At 46.4% G+C, this 15000-nt stretch overlaps 1 protein-coding gene across 15 annotated transcripts in view; it reads left to right on the top strand.

The window, feature by feature from the left end:
• Positions 1-15000, top strand: part of LOC110512929 (sister chromatid cohesion protein PDS5 homolog A) — a 105833-nt gene that overhangs the window by 28462 nt on the left and 62371 nt on the right. For 14 of the 15 annotated variants that reach the window (XM_090188369.1, XM_090188364.1, XM_090188370.1 and 11 more), the window contains 3 exons: positions 570-685; positions 810-904; positions 1811-1956. In XM_090188369.1, the coding sequence (XP_090044495.1) occupies positions 570-685; positions 810-904; positions 1811-1956 (357 nt within the window). Of the gene's footprint in view, positions 1-569; positions 686-809; positions 905-1556; positions 1589-1810; positions 1957-15000 lie in introns of those variants that run through there. The other variant, XM_090188379.1, reaches the window with a different exon arrangement.

The following is a 15000-nucleotide window of genomic DNA, read 5'->3' as shown; positions in this document are numbered from 1 at the left end:
CAACTGCGCATTTTAAAGTGACCTTTTATTGTCCCCCCCCCCCCCCAGCACAAGGTGCACCTGTGTAATGATCATGCTGTTTAATCCGCTTCTTGATTTGCCACACCTGGTCAGGTAGATTGATTGTCTTGGTAAAGGAGAAATGCTCACGGACAGGGATGTCGACAAATTCTTGCACCAAAATTTGAGAGAGAGAAACTTTTTGTGTTTTTTTTTTAAAAACATTTCTGGGATCTTTTTATTTTTCATGAAACATGGGACCAACACTTTACATGTCAAGTTCTATATTGTTGTTCAGTATAGAAGGTGAAGTTAAAAAACAAATTAAAACCTTCAACCGGTCCGTTTATCAATACCGGGGTATATAGTAAAATTAGATACATGTACTAGCCAGCCTCACGCCAAGCCCACCCACCTAAGCCCTATTTCCTTCCAGAAAAAACCCTGGACACACACACACCTACTAGACCCAAAATACCACTGTTGAATTAAAATGTATTTAAAGTCTAATCTAATTTCTAATCTAATTTCTAATCTAATTTCTAATCTAATTTGTCTGTGTGTTGCAGAGTAACGACGGAGAAGAGCGTCTAGCTGTGGTCAGACTGCTGGCCAAGCTGTTTGGAGCCAAAGACTCAGAACTGGCCACTCAGAACAGACCGCTGTGGCAATGCTTCCTGGGACGGTGAGACACACACACGTTACACAGCCGCACGCACACGCTTGGGTGCACACACACACACACACACACACACACGTGTAGTAGAGGTGCTTTGCGTTAACAAGGTGTTTGTGTGCTCCATCCCCAGGTTCAATGACATCCATGTCCCAGTGAGGCTTGAGTCGGTCAAGTTCGCTTCCCACTGTCTGATGAACCATCCAGACCTGGCCAGAGACCTCACAGGTAGGTGTCAACTGTCCAGACCTGGCCAGAGATCTCACAGGTAGGTAGGTGTCAACTGTCCAGACCTGGCCAGAGATCTCACAGGTAGGTGTCAACCGTCCAGACCTGGCCAGAGATCTCACAGGTAGGTGTCAACCGTCCAGACCTGGCCAGAGATCTCACAGGTAGGTGTCTGAGGAACCGTCCAGACCTGGTTTTAAAGGTGTCTGAGGAACCTTCCAGACCTGGTTTTAAAGGTGTCTGAGGAACCTTCCAGACCTGGTTTTAAAGGTGTCTGAGGAACCTTCCAGACCTGGTGAGGAACCATCCAGACCTGGTTTTAAAGACCTCACAGGCAGGTATCTGAGAAGTTTTCCAGACCTGGTTTTAAAGGTGTCTGAGGAACCTTCCAGACCTGGTTTTAAAGGTGTCTGAGGAACCTTCCAGACCTGGCCAGAGACCTCACAGGTAGGTGTCTGAGGAACCTTCCAGACCTGGTTTTAAAGGTGTCTGAGGAACCTTCCAGACCTGGCCAGAGACCTCACAGGTAGGTGTCTGAGGAACCTTCCAGACCTGGTTTTAAAGGTGTCTGAGGAACCTTCCAGACCTGGCCAGAGACCTCACAGGCAGGTGTCTGAGGAACCTTCCAGACCTGGTTTTAAAGGTGTCTGAGGAACCTTCCAGACCTGGCCAGAGACCTCACAGGCAGGTGTCTGGGGAACCTTCCAGACCTGGTTTTAAAGGTGTCTGAGGAACCATCCAGACCTGGTTTTAAAGGTGTCTGAGGAACCTTCCAGACCTGGTTTTAGGTGTCTGAGGAACCTTCCAGACCTGGTTTTAAAGACCTCACAGGGACCTTCTTTGAAGTCCCACGACCGAGTTTGGGAGACGCTGCCCTAACCAAATATGTCTGTATCGTCCAATCAGAGTTCCTGAAAGTGCGATCACATGACCCAGAGGAGGCGATCCGACACGACGTCATCGTAACGATCATCAACGCCGGGAAGAAAGACCTGAACCTGGTTAACGACCAACTGCTGGGCTTCGTGAGGGAGAGGACCCTGGACAAGAGGGTGCGTCTACCTTCTCAGTTCTTTATTCTCACCTGACCTCTACCTTCTCCGTTCTCACCTGACCTCTACCTTCTCCATTCTCACCTGACCTCTACCTTCTCAGTTCTTTATTCTCACCTGACCTCTACCTTCTCCGTTCTTTATTCTCACCTGACCTCTACCTTCTCCGTTCTCACCTGACCTCTACCTTCTCAGTTCTTTATTCTCACCTGACCTCTACCTTCTCCGTTCTTTATTCTCACCTGACCTCTACCTTCTCAGTTCTTTATTCTCACCTGACCTCTACCTTCTCCGTTCTCACCTGACCTCTACCTTCTCAGTTCTTTATTCTCACCTGACCTCTACCTTCTCAGTTCTTTATTCTCACCTGACCTCTACCTTCTCAGTTCTTTATTCTCACCTGACCTCTACCTTCTCAGTTCTTTATTCTCACCTGACCTCTACCTTCTCCGTTCTCACCTGACCTCTACCTTCTCCGTTCTCACCTGACCTCTACCTTCTCAGTTCTTTATTCTCACCTGACCTCTACCTTCTCCGTTCTTTATTCTCACCTGACCTCTACCTTCTCCGTTCTCACCTGACCTCTACCTTCTCAGTTTATTCTCACCTGACCTCTACCTTCTCCGTTCTTTATTCTCACCTGACCTCTACCTTCTCAGTTCTTTATTCTCACCTGACCTCTACCTTCTCCGTTCTTTATTCTCACCTGACCTCTACCTTCTCAGTTCTCACCTGACCTCTACCTTCTCCATTCTCACCTGACCTCTACCTTCTCAGTTCTTTATTCTCACCTGACCTCTACCTTCTCCGTTCTTTATTCTCACCTGACCTCTACCTTCTCCGTTCTCACCTGACCTCTACCTTCTCAGTTCTTTATTCTCACCTGACCTCTACCTTCTCCGTTCTTTATTCTCACCTGACCTCTACCTTCTCAGTTCTTTATTCTCACCTGACCTCTACCTTCTCCGTTCTCACCTGACCTCTACCTTCTCAGTTCTTTATTCTCACCTGACCTCTACCTTCTCAGTTCTTTATTCTCACCTGACCTCTACCTTCTCAGTTCTTTATTCTCACCTGACCTCTACCTTCTCAGTTCTTTATTCTCACCTGACCTCTACCTTCTCCGTTCTCACCTGACCTCTACCTTCTCCGTTCTCACCTGACCTCTACCTTCTCAGTTCTTTATTCTCACCTGACCTCTACCTTCTCCGTTCTTTATTCTCACCTGACCTCTACCTTCTCCGTTCTCACCTGACCTCTACCTTCTCAGTTTATTCTCACCTGACCTCTACCTTCTCCGTTCTTTATTCTCACCTGACCTCTACCTTCTCAGTTCTTTATTCTCACCTGACCTCTACCTTCTCCGTTCTTTATTCTCACCTGACCTCTACCTTCTCAGTTCTCACCTGACCTCTACCTTCTCAGTTCTTTATTCTCACCTGACCTCTACCTTCTCCGTTCTCACCTGACCTCTACCTTCTCAGTTCTTTATTCTCACCTGACCTCTACCTTCTCCGTTCTCACCTGACCTCTACCTTCTCAGTTCTTTATTCTCACCTGACCTCTACCTTCTCCGTTCTCACCTGACCTCTACCTTCTCAGTTCTTTATTCTCACCTGACCTCTACCTTCTCAGTTCTTTATTCTCACCTGACCTCTACCTTCTCCGTTCTCACCTGACCTCTACCTTCTCAGTTCTTTATTCTCACCTGACCTCTACCTTCTCCGTTCTCACCTGACCTCTACCTTCTCAGTTCTTTATTCTCACCTGACCTCTACCTTCTCAGTTCTTTATTCTCACCTGACCTCTACCTTCTCCGTTCTCACCTGACCTCTACCTTCTCAGTTCTTTATTCTCACCTGACCTCTACCTTCTCCGTTCTCACCTGACCTCTACCATCTCAGTTCTTTATTCTCACCTGACCTCTACCTTCTCCGTTCTCACCTGACCTCTACCTTCTCAGTTCTTTATTCTCACCTGACCTCTACCTTCTCAGTTCTTTATTCTCACCTGACCTCTACCTTCTCAGTTCTTTATTCTCACCTGACCTCTACCTTCTCCGTTCTCACCTGACCTCTACCTTCTCAGTTCTTTATTCTCACCTGACCTCTACCTTCTCCGTTCTCACCTGACCTCTACCTTCTCAGTTCTTTATTCTCACCTGACCTCTACCTTCTCCGTTCTTTATTCTCACCTGACCTCTACCTTCTCAGTTCTCACCTGACCTCTACCTTCTCCGTTCTTTATTCTCACCTGACCTCTACCTTCTCCGTTCTCACCTGACCTCTACCTTCTCAGTTCTTTATTCTCACCTGACCTCTACCTTCTCCGTTCTTTATTCTCACCTGACCTCTACCTTCTCAGTTCTTTATTCTCACCTGACCTCTACCTTCTCCGTTCTCACCTGACCTCTACCTTCTCAGTTCTTTATTCTCACCTGACCTCTACCTTCTCAGTTCTTTATTCTCACCTGACCTCTACCTTCTCAGTTCTTTATTCTCACCTGACCTCTACCTTCTCAGTTCTTTATTCTCACCTGACCTCTACCTTCTCAGTTCTCACCTGACCTCTACCTTCTCAGTTCTTTATTCTCACCTGACCTCTACCTTCTCCGTTCTCACCTGACCTCTACCTTCTCAGTTCTTTATTCTCACCTGACCTCTACCTTCTCCGTTCTCACCTGACCTCTACCTTCTCAGTTCTTTATTCTCACCTGACCTCTACCTTCTCCGTTCTCACCTGACCTCTACCTTCTCAGTTCTTTATTCTCACCTGACCTCTACCTTCTCAGTTCTTTATTCTCACCTGACCTCTACCTTCTCCGTTCTCACCTGACCTCTACCTTCTCAGTTCTTTATTCTCACCTGACCTCTACCTTCTCCGTTCTCACCTGACCTCTACCTTCTCAGTTCTTTATTCTCACCTGACCTCTACCTTCTCAGTTCTTTATTCTCACCTGACCTCTACCTTCTCCGTTCTCACCTGACCTCTACCTTCTCAGTTCTTTATTCTCACCTGACCTCTACCTTCTCCGTTCTCACCTGACCTCTACCATCTCAGTTCTTTATTCTCACCTGACCTCTACCTTCTCCGTTCTCACCTGACCTCTACCTTCTCAGTTCTTTATTCTCACCTGACCTCTACCTTCTCAGTTCTTTATTCTCACCTGACCTCTACCTTCTCAGTTCTTTATTCTCACCTGACCTCTACCTTCTCCGTTCTCACCTGACCTCTACCTTCTCAGTTCTTTATTCTCACCTGACCTCTACCTTCTCCGTTCTCACCTGACCTCTACCTTCTCAGTTCTTTATTCTCACCTGACCTCTACCTTCTCCGTTCTTTATTCTCACCTGACCTCTACCTTCTCAGTTCTCACCTGACCTCTACCTTCTCCGTTCTTTATTCTCACCTGACCTCTACCTTCTCCGTTCTCACCTGACCTCTACCTTCTCAGTTCTTTATTCTCACCTGACCTCTACCTTCTCCGTTCTTTATTCTCACCTGACCTCTACCTTCTCAGTTCTTTATTCTCACCTGACCTCTACCTTCTCCGTTCTCACCTGACCTCTACCTTCTCAGTTCTTTATTCTCACCTGACCTCTACCTTCTCAGTTCTTTATTCTCACCTGACCTCTACCTTCTCAGTTCTTTATTCTCACCTGACCTCTACCTTCTCAGTTCTTTATTCTCACCTGACCTCTACCTTCTCCGTTCTCACCTGACCTCTACCTTCTCCGTTCTCACCTGACCTCTACCTTCTCAGTTCTCACCTGACCTCTACCTTCTCAGTTCTTTATTCTCACCTGACCTCTACCTTCTCCGTTCTTTATTCTCACCTGACCTCTACCTTCTCCGTTCTCACCTGACCTCTACCTTCTCAGTTCTTTATTCTCACCTGACCTCTACCTTCTCCGTTCTTTATTCTCACCTGACCTCTACCTTCTCAGTTCTTTATTCTCACCTGACCTCTCTCTACCTTCTCAGTTCTCACCTGACCTCTACCTTCTCAGTTCTTTATTCTCACCTGACCTCTACCTTCTCCGTTCTCACCTGACCTCTACCTTCTCAGTTCTTTATTCTCACCTGACCTCTACCTTCTCCGTTCTCACCTGACCTCTACCTTCTCAGTTCTTTATTCTCACCTGACCTCTACCTTCTCAGTTCTTTATTCTCACCTGACCTCTACCTTCTCCGTTCTCACCTGACCTCTACCTTCTCAGTTCTTTATTCTCACCTGACCTCTACCTTCTCCGTTCTCACCTGACCTCTACCTTCTCAGTTCTTTATTCTCACCTGACCTCTACCTTCTCCGTTCTCACCTGACCTCTACCTTCTCAGTTCTTTATTCTCACCTGACCTCTACCTTCTCTGTTCTTTATTCTCACCTGACCTCTACCTTCTCCGTTCTTTATTCTCACCTGACCTCTACCTTCTCCGTTCTCACCTGACCTCTACCTTCTCAGTTCTTTATTCTCACCTGACCTCTACCTTCTCCGTTCTTTATTCTCACCTGACCTCTACCTTCTCAGTTCTTTATTCTCACCTGACCTCTACCTTCTCCGTTCTCACCTGACCTCTACCTTCTCAGTTCTTTATTCTCACCTGACCTCTACCTTCTCCGTTCTTTATTCTCACCTGACCTCTACCTTCTCAGTTCTTTATTCTCACCTGACCTCTCTCTACCTTCTCAGTTCTCACCTGACCTCTACCTTCTCAGTTCTTTATTCTCACCTGACCTCTACCTTCTCCGTTCTCACCTGACCTCTACCTTCTCAGTTCTTTATTCTCACCTGACCTCTACCTTCTCCGTTCTCACCTGACCTCTACCTTCTCAGTTCTTTATTCTCACCTGACCTCTACCTTCTCAGTTCTTTATTCTCACCTGACCTCTACCTTCTCCGTTCTCACCTGACCTCTACCTTCTCAGTTCTTTATTCTCACCTGACCTCTACCTTCTCCGTTCTCACCTGACCTCTACCTTCTCAGTTCTTTATTCTCACCTGACCTCTACCTTCTCCGTTCTCACCTGACCTCTACCTTCTCAGTTCTTTATTCTCACCTGACCTCTACCTTCTCCGTTCTTTATTCTCACCTGACCTCTACCTTCTCAGTTCTCACCTGACCTCTACCTTCTCCGTTCTTTATTCTCACCTGACCTCTACCTTCTTTGTTCTCACCTGACCTCTACCTTCTCAGTTCTTTATTCTCACCTGACCTCTACCTTCTCCGTTCTTTATTCTCACCTGACCTCTACCTTCTCAGTTCTTTATTCTCACCTGACCTCTACCTTCTCCGTTCTCACCTGACCTCTACCTTCTCAGTTCTTTATTCTCACCTGACCTCTACCTTCTCAGTTCTTTATTCTCACCTGACCTCTACCTTCTCAGTTCTTTATTCTCACCTGACCTCTACCTTCTCCGTTCTCACCTGACCTCTACCTTCTCCGTTCTCACCTGACCTCTACCTTCTCAGTTCTCACCTGACCTCTACCTTCTCAGTTCTTTATTCTCACCTGACCTCTACCTTCTCAGTTCTTTATTCTCACCTGACCTCTACCTTCTCCGTTCTTTATTCTCACCTGACCTCTACCTTCTCCGTTCTCACCTGACCTCTACCTTCTCAGTTCTTTATTCTCACCTGACCTCTACCTTCTCCGTTCTTTATTCTCACCTGACCTCTACCTTCTCAGTTCTTTATTCTCACCTGACCTCTCTCTACCTTCTCAGTTCTCACCTGACCTCTACCTTCTCAGTTCTTTATTCTCACCTGACCTCTATCTTCTCCGTTCTCACCTGACCTCTACCTTCTCAGTTCTTTATTCTCACCTGACCTCTACCTTCTCCGTTCTCACCTGACCTCTACCTTCTCAGTTCTTTATTCTCACCTGACCTCTACCTTCTCCGTTCTCACCTGACCTCTACCTTCTCAGTTCTTTATTCTCACCTGACCTCTACCTTCTCAGTTCTTTATTCTCACCTGACCTCTACCTTCTCCGTTCTCACCTGACCTCTACCTTCTCAGTTCTTTATTCTCACCTGACCTCTACCTTCTCAGTTCTTTATTCTCACCTGACCTCTACCTTCTCCGTTCTCACCTGACCTCTACCTTCTCAGTTCTTTATTCTCACCTGACCTCTACCTTCTCAGTTCTTTATTCTCACCTGACCTCTACCTTCTCCGTTCTCACCTGACCTCTACCTTCTCAGTTCTTTATTCTCACCTGACCTCTACCTTCTCCGTTCTCACCTGACCTCTACCTTCTCAGTTCTTTATTCTCACCTGACCTCTACCTTCTCCGTTCTCACCTGACCTCTACCTTCTCAGTTCTTTATTCTCACCTGACCTCTACCTTCTCAGTTCTTTATTCTCACCTGACCTCTACCTTCTCAGTTCTTTATTCTCACCTGACCTCTACCTTCTCCGTTCTCACCTGACCTCTACCTTCTCAGTTCTTTATTCTCACCTGACCTCTACCTTCTCCGTTCTCACCTGACCTCTACCTTCTCAGTTCTTTATTCTCACCTGACCTCTACCTTCTCCGTTCTTTATTCTCACCTGACCTCTACCTTCTCAGTTCTTTATTCTCACCTGACCTCTACCTTCTCCGTTCTCACCTGACCTCTACCTTCTCAGTTCTTTATTCTCACCTGACCTCTACCTTCTCCGTTCTTTATTCTCACCTGACCTCTACCTTCTCAGTTCTTTATTCTCACCTGACCTCTACCTTCTCCGTTCTCACCTGACCTCTACCTTCTCCGTTCTCACCTGACCTCTACCTTCTCAGTTCTCACCTGACCTCTACCTTCTCAGTTCTTTATTCTCACCTGACCTCTACCTTCTCCGTTCTTTATTCTCACCTGACCTCTACCTTCTCCGTTCTCACCTGACCTCTACCTTCTCAGTTCTTTATTCTCACCTGACCTCTACCTTCTCCGTTCTTTATTCTCACCTGACCTCTACCTTCTCAGTTCTTTATTCTCACCTGACCTCTCTCTACCTTCTCAGTTCTCACCTGACCTCTACCTTCTCAGTTCTTTATTCTCACCTGACCTCTACCTTCTCCGTTCTCACCTGACCTCTACCTTCTCAGTTCTTTATTCTCACCTGACCTCTACCTTCTCCGTTCTCACCTGACCTCTACCTTCTCAGTTCTTTATTCTCACCTGACCTCTACCTTCTCCGTTCTCACCTGACCTCTACCTTCTCAGTTCTTTATTCTCACCTGACCTCTACCTTCTCAGTTCTTTATTCTCACCTGACCTCTACCTTCTCCGTTCTCACCTGACCTCTACCTTCTCAGTTCTTTATTCTCACCTGACCTCTACCTTCTCAGTTCTTTATTCTCACCTGACCTCTACCTTCTCCGTTCTCACCTGACCTCTACCTTCTCAGTTCTTTATTCTCACCTGACCTCTACCTTCTCAGTTCTTTATTCTCACCTGACCTCTACCTTCTCCGTTCTCACCTGACCTCTACCTTCTCAGTTCTTTATTCTCACCTGACCTCTACCTTCTCCGTTCTCACCTGACCTCTACCTTCTCAGTTCTTTATTCTCACCTGACCTCTACCTTCTCCGTTCTCACCTGACCTCTACCTTCTCAGTTCTTTATTCTCACCTGACCTCTACCTTCTCAGTTCTTTATTCTCACCTGACCTCTACCTTCTCAGTTCTTTATTCTCACCTGACCTCTACCTTCTCCGTTCTCACCTGACCTCTACCTTCTCAGTTCTTTATTCTCACCTGACCTCTACCTTCTCCGTTCTCACCTGACCTCTACCTTCTCAGTTCTTTATTCTCACCTGACCTCTACCTTCTCCGTTCTTTATTCTCACCTGACCTCTACCTTCTCCGTTCTTTATTCTCACCTGACCTCTACCTTCTCCGTTCTTTATTCTCACCTGACCTCTACCTTCTCAGTTCTCACCTGACCTCTACCTTCTCAGTTCTCACCTGACCTCTACCTTCTCAGTTCTCACCTGACCTCTACCTTCTCAGTTCTCACCTGACCTCTACCTTCTCCGTTCTCACCTGACCTCTCTCTTCTCAGTTCTCACCTGACATCTACCTTCTCCGTTCTTTATTCTCACCTGACCTCTACCTTCTCCGTTCTTTATTCTCACCTGACCTCTACCTTCTCCGTTCTTTATTCTCACCTGACCTCTACCTTCTCCGTTCTCACCTGACCTCTACCTTCTCAGTTCTTTATTCTCACCTGACCTCTACCTTCTCCGTTCTTTATTCTCACCTGACCTCTACCTTCTCAGTTCTTTATTCTCACCTGACCTCTACCTTCTCCGTTCTCACCTGACCTCTACCTTCTCAGTTCTTTATTCTCACCTGACCTCTACCTTCTCAGTTCTTTATTCTCACCTGACCTCTACCTTCTCCGTTCTTTATTCTCACCTGACCTCTATCTTCTCAGTTCTCACCTGACCTCTACCTTCTCCGTTCTTTATTCTCACCTGACCTCTACCTTCTCCGTTCTTTATTCTCACCTGACCTCTACCTTCTCCGTTCTTTATTCTCACCTGACCTCTACCTTCTCCGTTCTTTATTCTCACCTGACCTCTACCTTCTCAGTTCTCACCTGACCTCTACCTTCTCAGTTCTCACCTGACCTCTACCTTCTCAGTTCTCACCTGACCTCTACCTTCTCAGTTCTCACCTGACCTCTACCTTCTCCGTTCTCACCTGACCTCTCTCTTCTCAGTTCTCACCTGACATCTACCTTCTCCGTTCTTTATTCTCACCTGACCTCTACCTTCTCCGTTCTTTATTCTCACCTGACCTCTACCTTCTCCGTTCTTTATTCTCACCTGACCTCTACCTTCTCCGTTCTTTATTCTCACCTGACCTCTACCTTCTCAGTTCTCACCTGACCTCTACCTTCTCAGTTCTCACCTGACCTCTACCTTCTCAGTTCTCACCTGACCTCTACCTTCTCCGTTCTCACCTGACCTCTACCTTCTCAGTTCTCACCTGACCTCTACCTTCTCCGTTCTCACCTGACCTCTACCTTCTCCGTTCTCACCTGACCTCTACCTTCTCAGTTCTTTATTCTCACCTGACCTCTACCTTCTCCGTTCTCACCTGACCTCTACCTTCTCAGTTCTTTATTCTCACCTGACCTCTACCTTCTCAGTTCTTTATTCTCACCTGACCTCTACCTTCTCAGTTCTTTATTCTCACCTGACCTCTACCTTCTCCGTTCTTTATTCTCACCTGACCTCTACCTTCTCAGTTCTTTATTCTCACCTGACCTCTACCTTCTCAGTTCTTTATTCTCACCTGACCTCTACCTTCTCAGTTCTTTATTCTCACCTGACCTCTACCTTCTCAGTTCTTTATTCTCACCTGACCTCTACCTTCTCAGTTCTTTATTCTCACCTGACCTCTACCTTCTCCGTTCTCACCTGACCTCTACCTTCTCCGTTCTTTATTCTCACCTGACCTCTACCTTCTCCGTTCTTTATTCTCACCTGACCTCTACCTTCTCCGTTCTTTATTCTCACCTGACCTCTACCTTCTCCGTTCTTTATTCTCACCTGACCTCTACCTTCTCAGTTCTCACCTGACCTCTACCTTCTCAGTTCTCACCTGACCTCTACCTTCTCAGTTCTCACCTGACCTCTACCTTCTCCGTTCTCACCTGACCTCTACCTTCTCAGTTCTCACCTGACCTCTACCTTCTCCGTTCTCACCTGACCTCTACCTTCTCCGTTCTTTATTCTCACCTGACCTCTACCTTCTCAGTTCTTTATTCTCACCTGACCTCTACCTTCTCAGTTCTTTATTCTCACCTGACATCTACCTTCTCCATTCTTTATTCTCACCTGACCTCTACCTTCTCAGTTCTTTATTCTCACCTGACCTCTACCTTCTTCGTTCTTTATTCTCACCTGACCTCTACCTTCTCCGTTCTCACCTGACCTCTACCTTCTCCGTTCTTTATTCTCACCTGACCTCTACCTTCTCCGTTCTCACCTGACCTCTACCTTCTCCGTTCTCACCTGACCTCTACCTTCTCAGTTCTTTATTCTCACCTGACCTCTACCTTCTCCGTTCTTTATTCTCACCTGACCTCTACCTTCTCCGTTCTTTATTCTCACCTGAACTCTACCTTCTCAGTTCTTTATTCTCACCTGACCTCTACCTTCTCAGTTCTTTATTCTCACCTGACCTCTACCTTCTCCGTTCTTTATTCTCACCTGACCTCTACCTTCTCAGTTCTTTATTCTCACCTGACCTCTACCTTCTCAGTTCTTTATTCTCACCTGACCTCTACCTTCTCCGTTCTCACCTGACCTCTACCTTCTCCGTTCTTTATTCTCACCTGACCTCTACCTTCTCCGTTCTTTATTCTCACCTGACCTCTACCTTCTCCGTTCTTTATTCTCACCTGACCTCTACCTTCTCCGTTCTTTATTCTCACCTGACCTCTACCTTCTCCGTTCTTTATTCTCACCTGACCTCTACCTTCTCCGTTCTCACCTGACCTCTACCTTCTCAGTTCTCACCTGACCTCTACCTTCTCCGTTCTCACCTGACCTCTACCTTCTCAGTTCTCACCTGACCTCTACCTTCTCCGTTCTCACCTGACCTCTACCTTCTCCGTTCTTTATTCTCACCTGACCTCTACCTTCTCAGTTCTTTATTCTCACCTGACATCTACCTTCTCCGTTCTTTATTCTCACCTGACCTCTACCTTCTCAGTTCTTTATTCTCACCTGACCTCTACCTTCTCAGTTCTTTATTCTCACCTGACCTCTACCTTCTCAGTTCTTTATTCTCACCTGACCTCTACCTTCTCAGTTCTCACCTGACCTCTACCTTCTCAGTTCTTTATTCTCACCTGACCTCTACCTTCTCCGTTCTCACCTGACCTCTACCTTCTCCGTTCTTTATTCTCACCTGACCTCTACCTTCTCAGTTCTTTATTCTCACCTGACCTCTACCTTCTCAGTTCTTTATTCTCACCTGACCTCTACCTTCTCCGTTCTTTATTCTCACCTGACCTCTACCTTCTCCGTTCTCACCTGACCTCTACCTTTTCCGTTCTCACCTGACCTCTACCTTCTCAGTTCTTTATTCTCACCTGACCTCTACCTTCTCCGTTCTTTATTCTCACCTGACCTCTACCTTCTTCGTTCTTTATTCTCACCTGACCTCTACCTTCTCCGTTCTCACCTGACCTCTACCTTCTCCGTTCTCACCTGACCTCTACCTTCTCCGTTCTTTATTCTCACCTGACCTCTACCTTCTCCGTTCTCACCTGACCTCTACCTTCTCCGTTCTCACCTGACCTCTACCTTCTCAGTTCTTTATTCTCACCTGACCTCTACCTTCTCCGTTCTTTATTCTCACCTGACCTCTACCTTCTCCGTTCTTTATTCTCACCTGACCTCTACCTTCTCCGTTCTTTATTCTCACCTGACCTCTACCTTCTCAGTTCTTTATTCTCACCTGACCTCTACCTTCTCAGTTCTTTATTCTCACCTGACCTCTACCTTCTCAGTTCTTTATTCTCACCTGACCTCTACCTTCTCAGTTCTCACCTGACCTCTACCTTCTCAGTTCTTTATTCTCACCTGACCTCTACCTTCTCCGTTCTCACCTGACCTCTACCTTCTCCGTTCTTTATTCTCACCTGACCTCTACCTTCTCAGTTCTTTATTCTCACCTGACCTCTACCTTCTCAGTTCTTTATTCTCACCTGACCTCTACCTTCTCCGTTCTTTATTCTCACCTGACCTCTACCTTCTCCGTTCTCACCTGACCTCTACCTTTTCCGTTCTCACCTGACCTCTACCTTCTCAGTTCTTTATTCTCACCTGACCTCTACCTTCTCCGTTCTTTATTCTCACCTGACCTCTACCTTCTCCGTTCTTTATTCTCACCTGACCTCTACCTTCTTCGTTCTTTATTCTCACCTGACCTCTACCTTCTCCGTTCTCACCTGACCTCTACCTTCTCCGTTCTCACCTGACCTCTACCTTCTCCGTTCTTTATTCTCACCTGACCTCTACCTTCTCCGTTCTCACCTGACCTCTACCTTCTCCGTTCTCACCTGACCTCTACCTTCTCAGTTCTTTATTCTCACCTGACCTCTACCTTCTCCGTTCTTTATTCTCACCTGACCTCTACCTTCTCCGTTCTTTATTCTCACCTGACCTCTACCTTCTCCGTTCTTTATTCTCACCTGACCTCTACCTTCTCCGTTCTTTATTCTCACCTGACCTCTACCTTCTCAGTTCTTTATTCTCACCTGACCTCTACCTTCTCAGTTCTTTATTCTCACCTGACCTCTACCTTCTCAGTTCTTTATTCTCACCTGACCTCTACCTTCTCATTTCTTTATTCTCTCCTGACCTCTACCTTCTCAGTTCTTTATTCTCACCTGACCTCTACCTTCTCAGTTCTTTATTCTCACCTGACCTCTACCTTCTCAGTTCTTTATTCTCACCTGACCTCTACCTTCTCAGTTCTTTATTCTCACCTGACCTCTACCTTCTCAGTTCTTTATTCTCACCTGACCTCTACCTTCTCAGTTCTTTATTCTCACCTGACCTCTACCTTCTCAGTTCTTTATTCTCACCTGACCTCTACCTTCTCAGTTCTTTATTCTCACCTGACCTCTACCTTCTCAGTTCTTTATTCTCACCTGACCTCTACCTTCTCAGTTCTTTATTCTCACCTGACCTCTACCTTCTCAGTTCTTTATTCTCACCTGACCTCTACCTTCTCAGTTCTTTATTCTCACCTGACCTCTACCTTCTCAGTTCTTTATTCTCACCTGACCTCTACCTTCTCAGTTCTTTATTCTCACCTGACCTCTACCTTCTCAGTTCTTTATTCTCACCTGACCTCTACCTTCTCAGTTCTTTATTCTCACCTGACCTCTACCTTCTCAGTTCTTTATTCTCACCTGACCTCTACCTTCTCAGTTCTTTATTCTCACCTGACCTCTACCTTCTCAGTTCTTTATTCTCACCTGACCTCTACCTTCTCAGTTCTTTATTCTCACCTGACCTCTACCTTCTCAGT

This window comes from Oncorhynchus mykiss, chromosome 10, assembly GCF_057628025.1.
Source record: "Oncorhynchus mykiss isolate SJ-2025 chromosome 10, ASM5762802v1, whole genome shotgun sequence".
In the NCBI taxonomy this organism is placed as follows: domain Eukaryota; kingdom Metazoa; phylum Chordata; class Actinopteri; order Salmoniformes; family Salmonidae; genus Oncorhynchus; species Oncorhynchus mykiss.
This window is presented reverse-complemented; position numbering and strand designations above follow the sequence as displayed.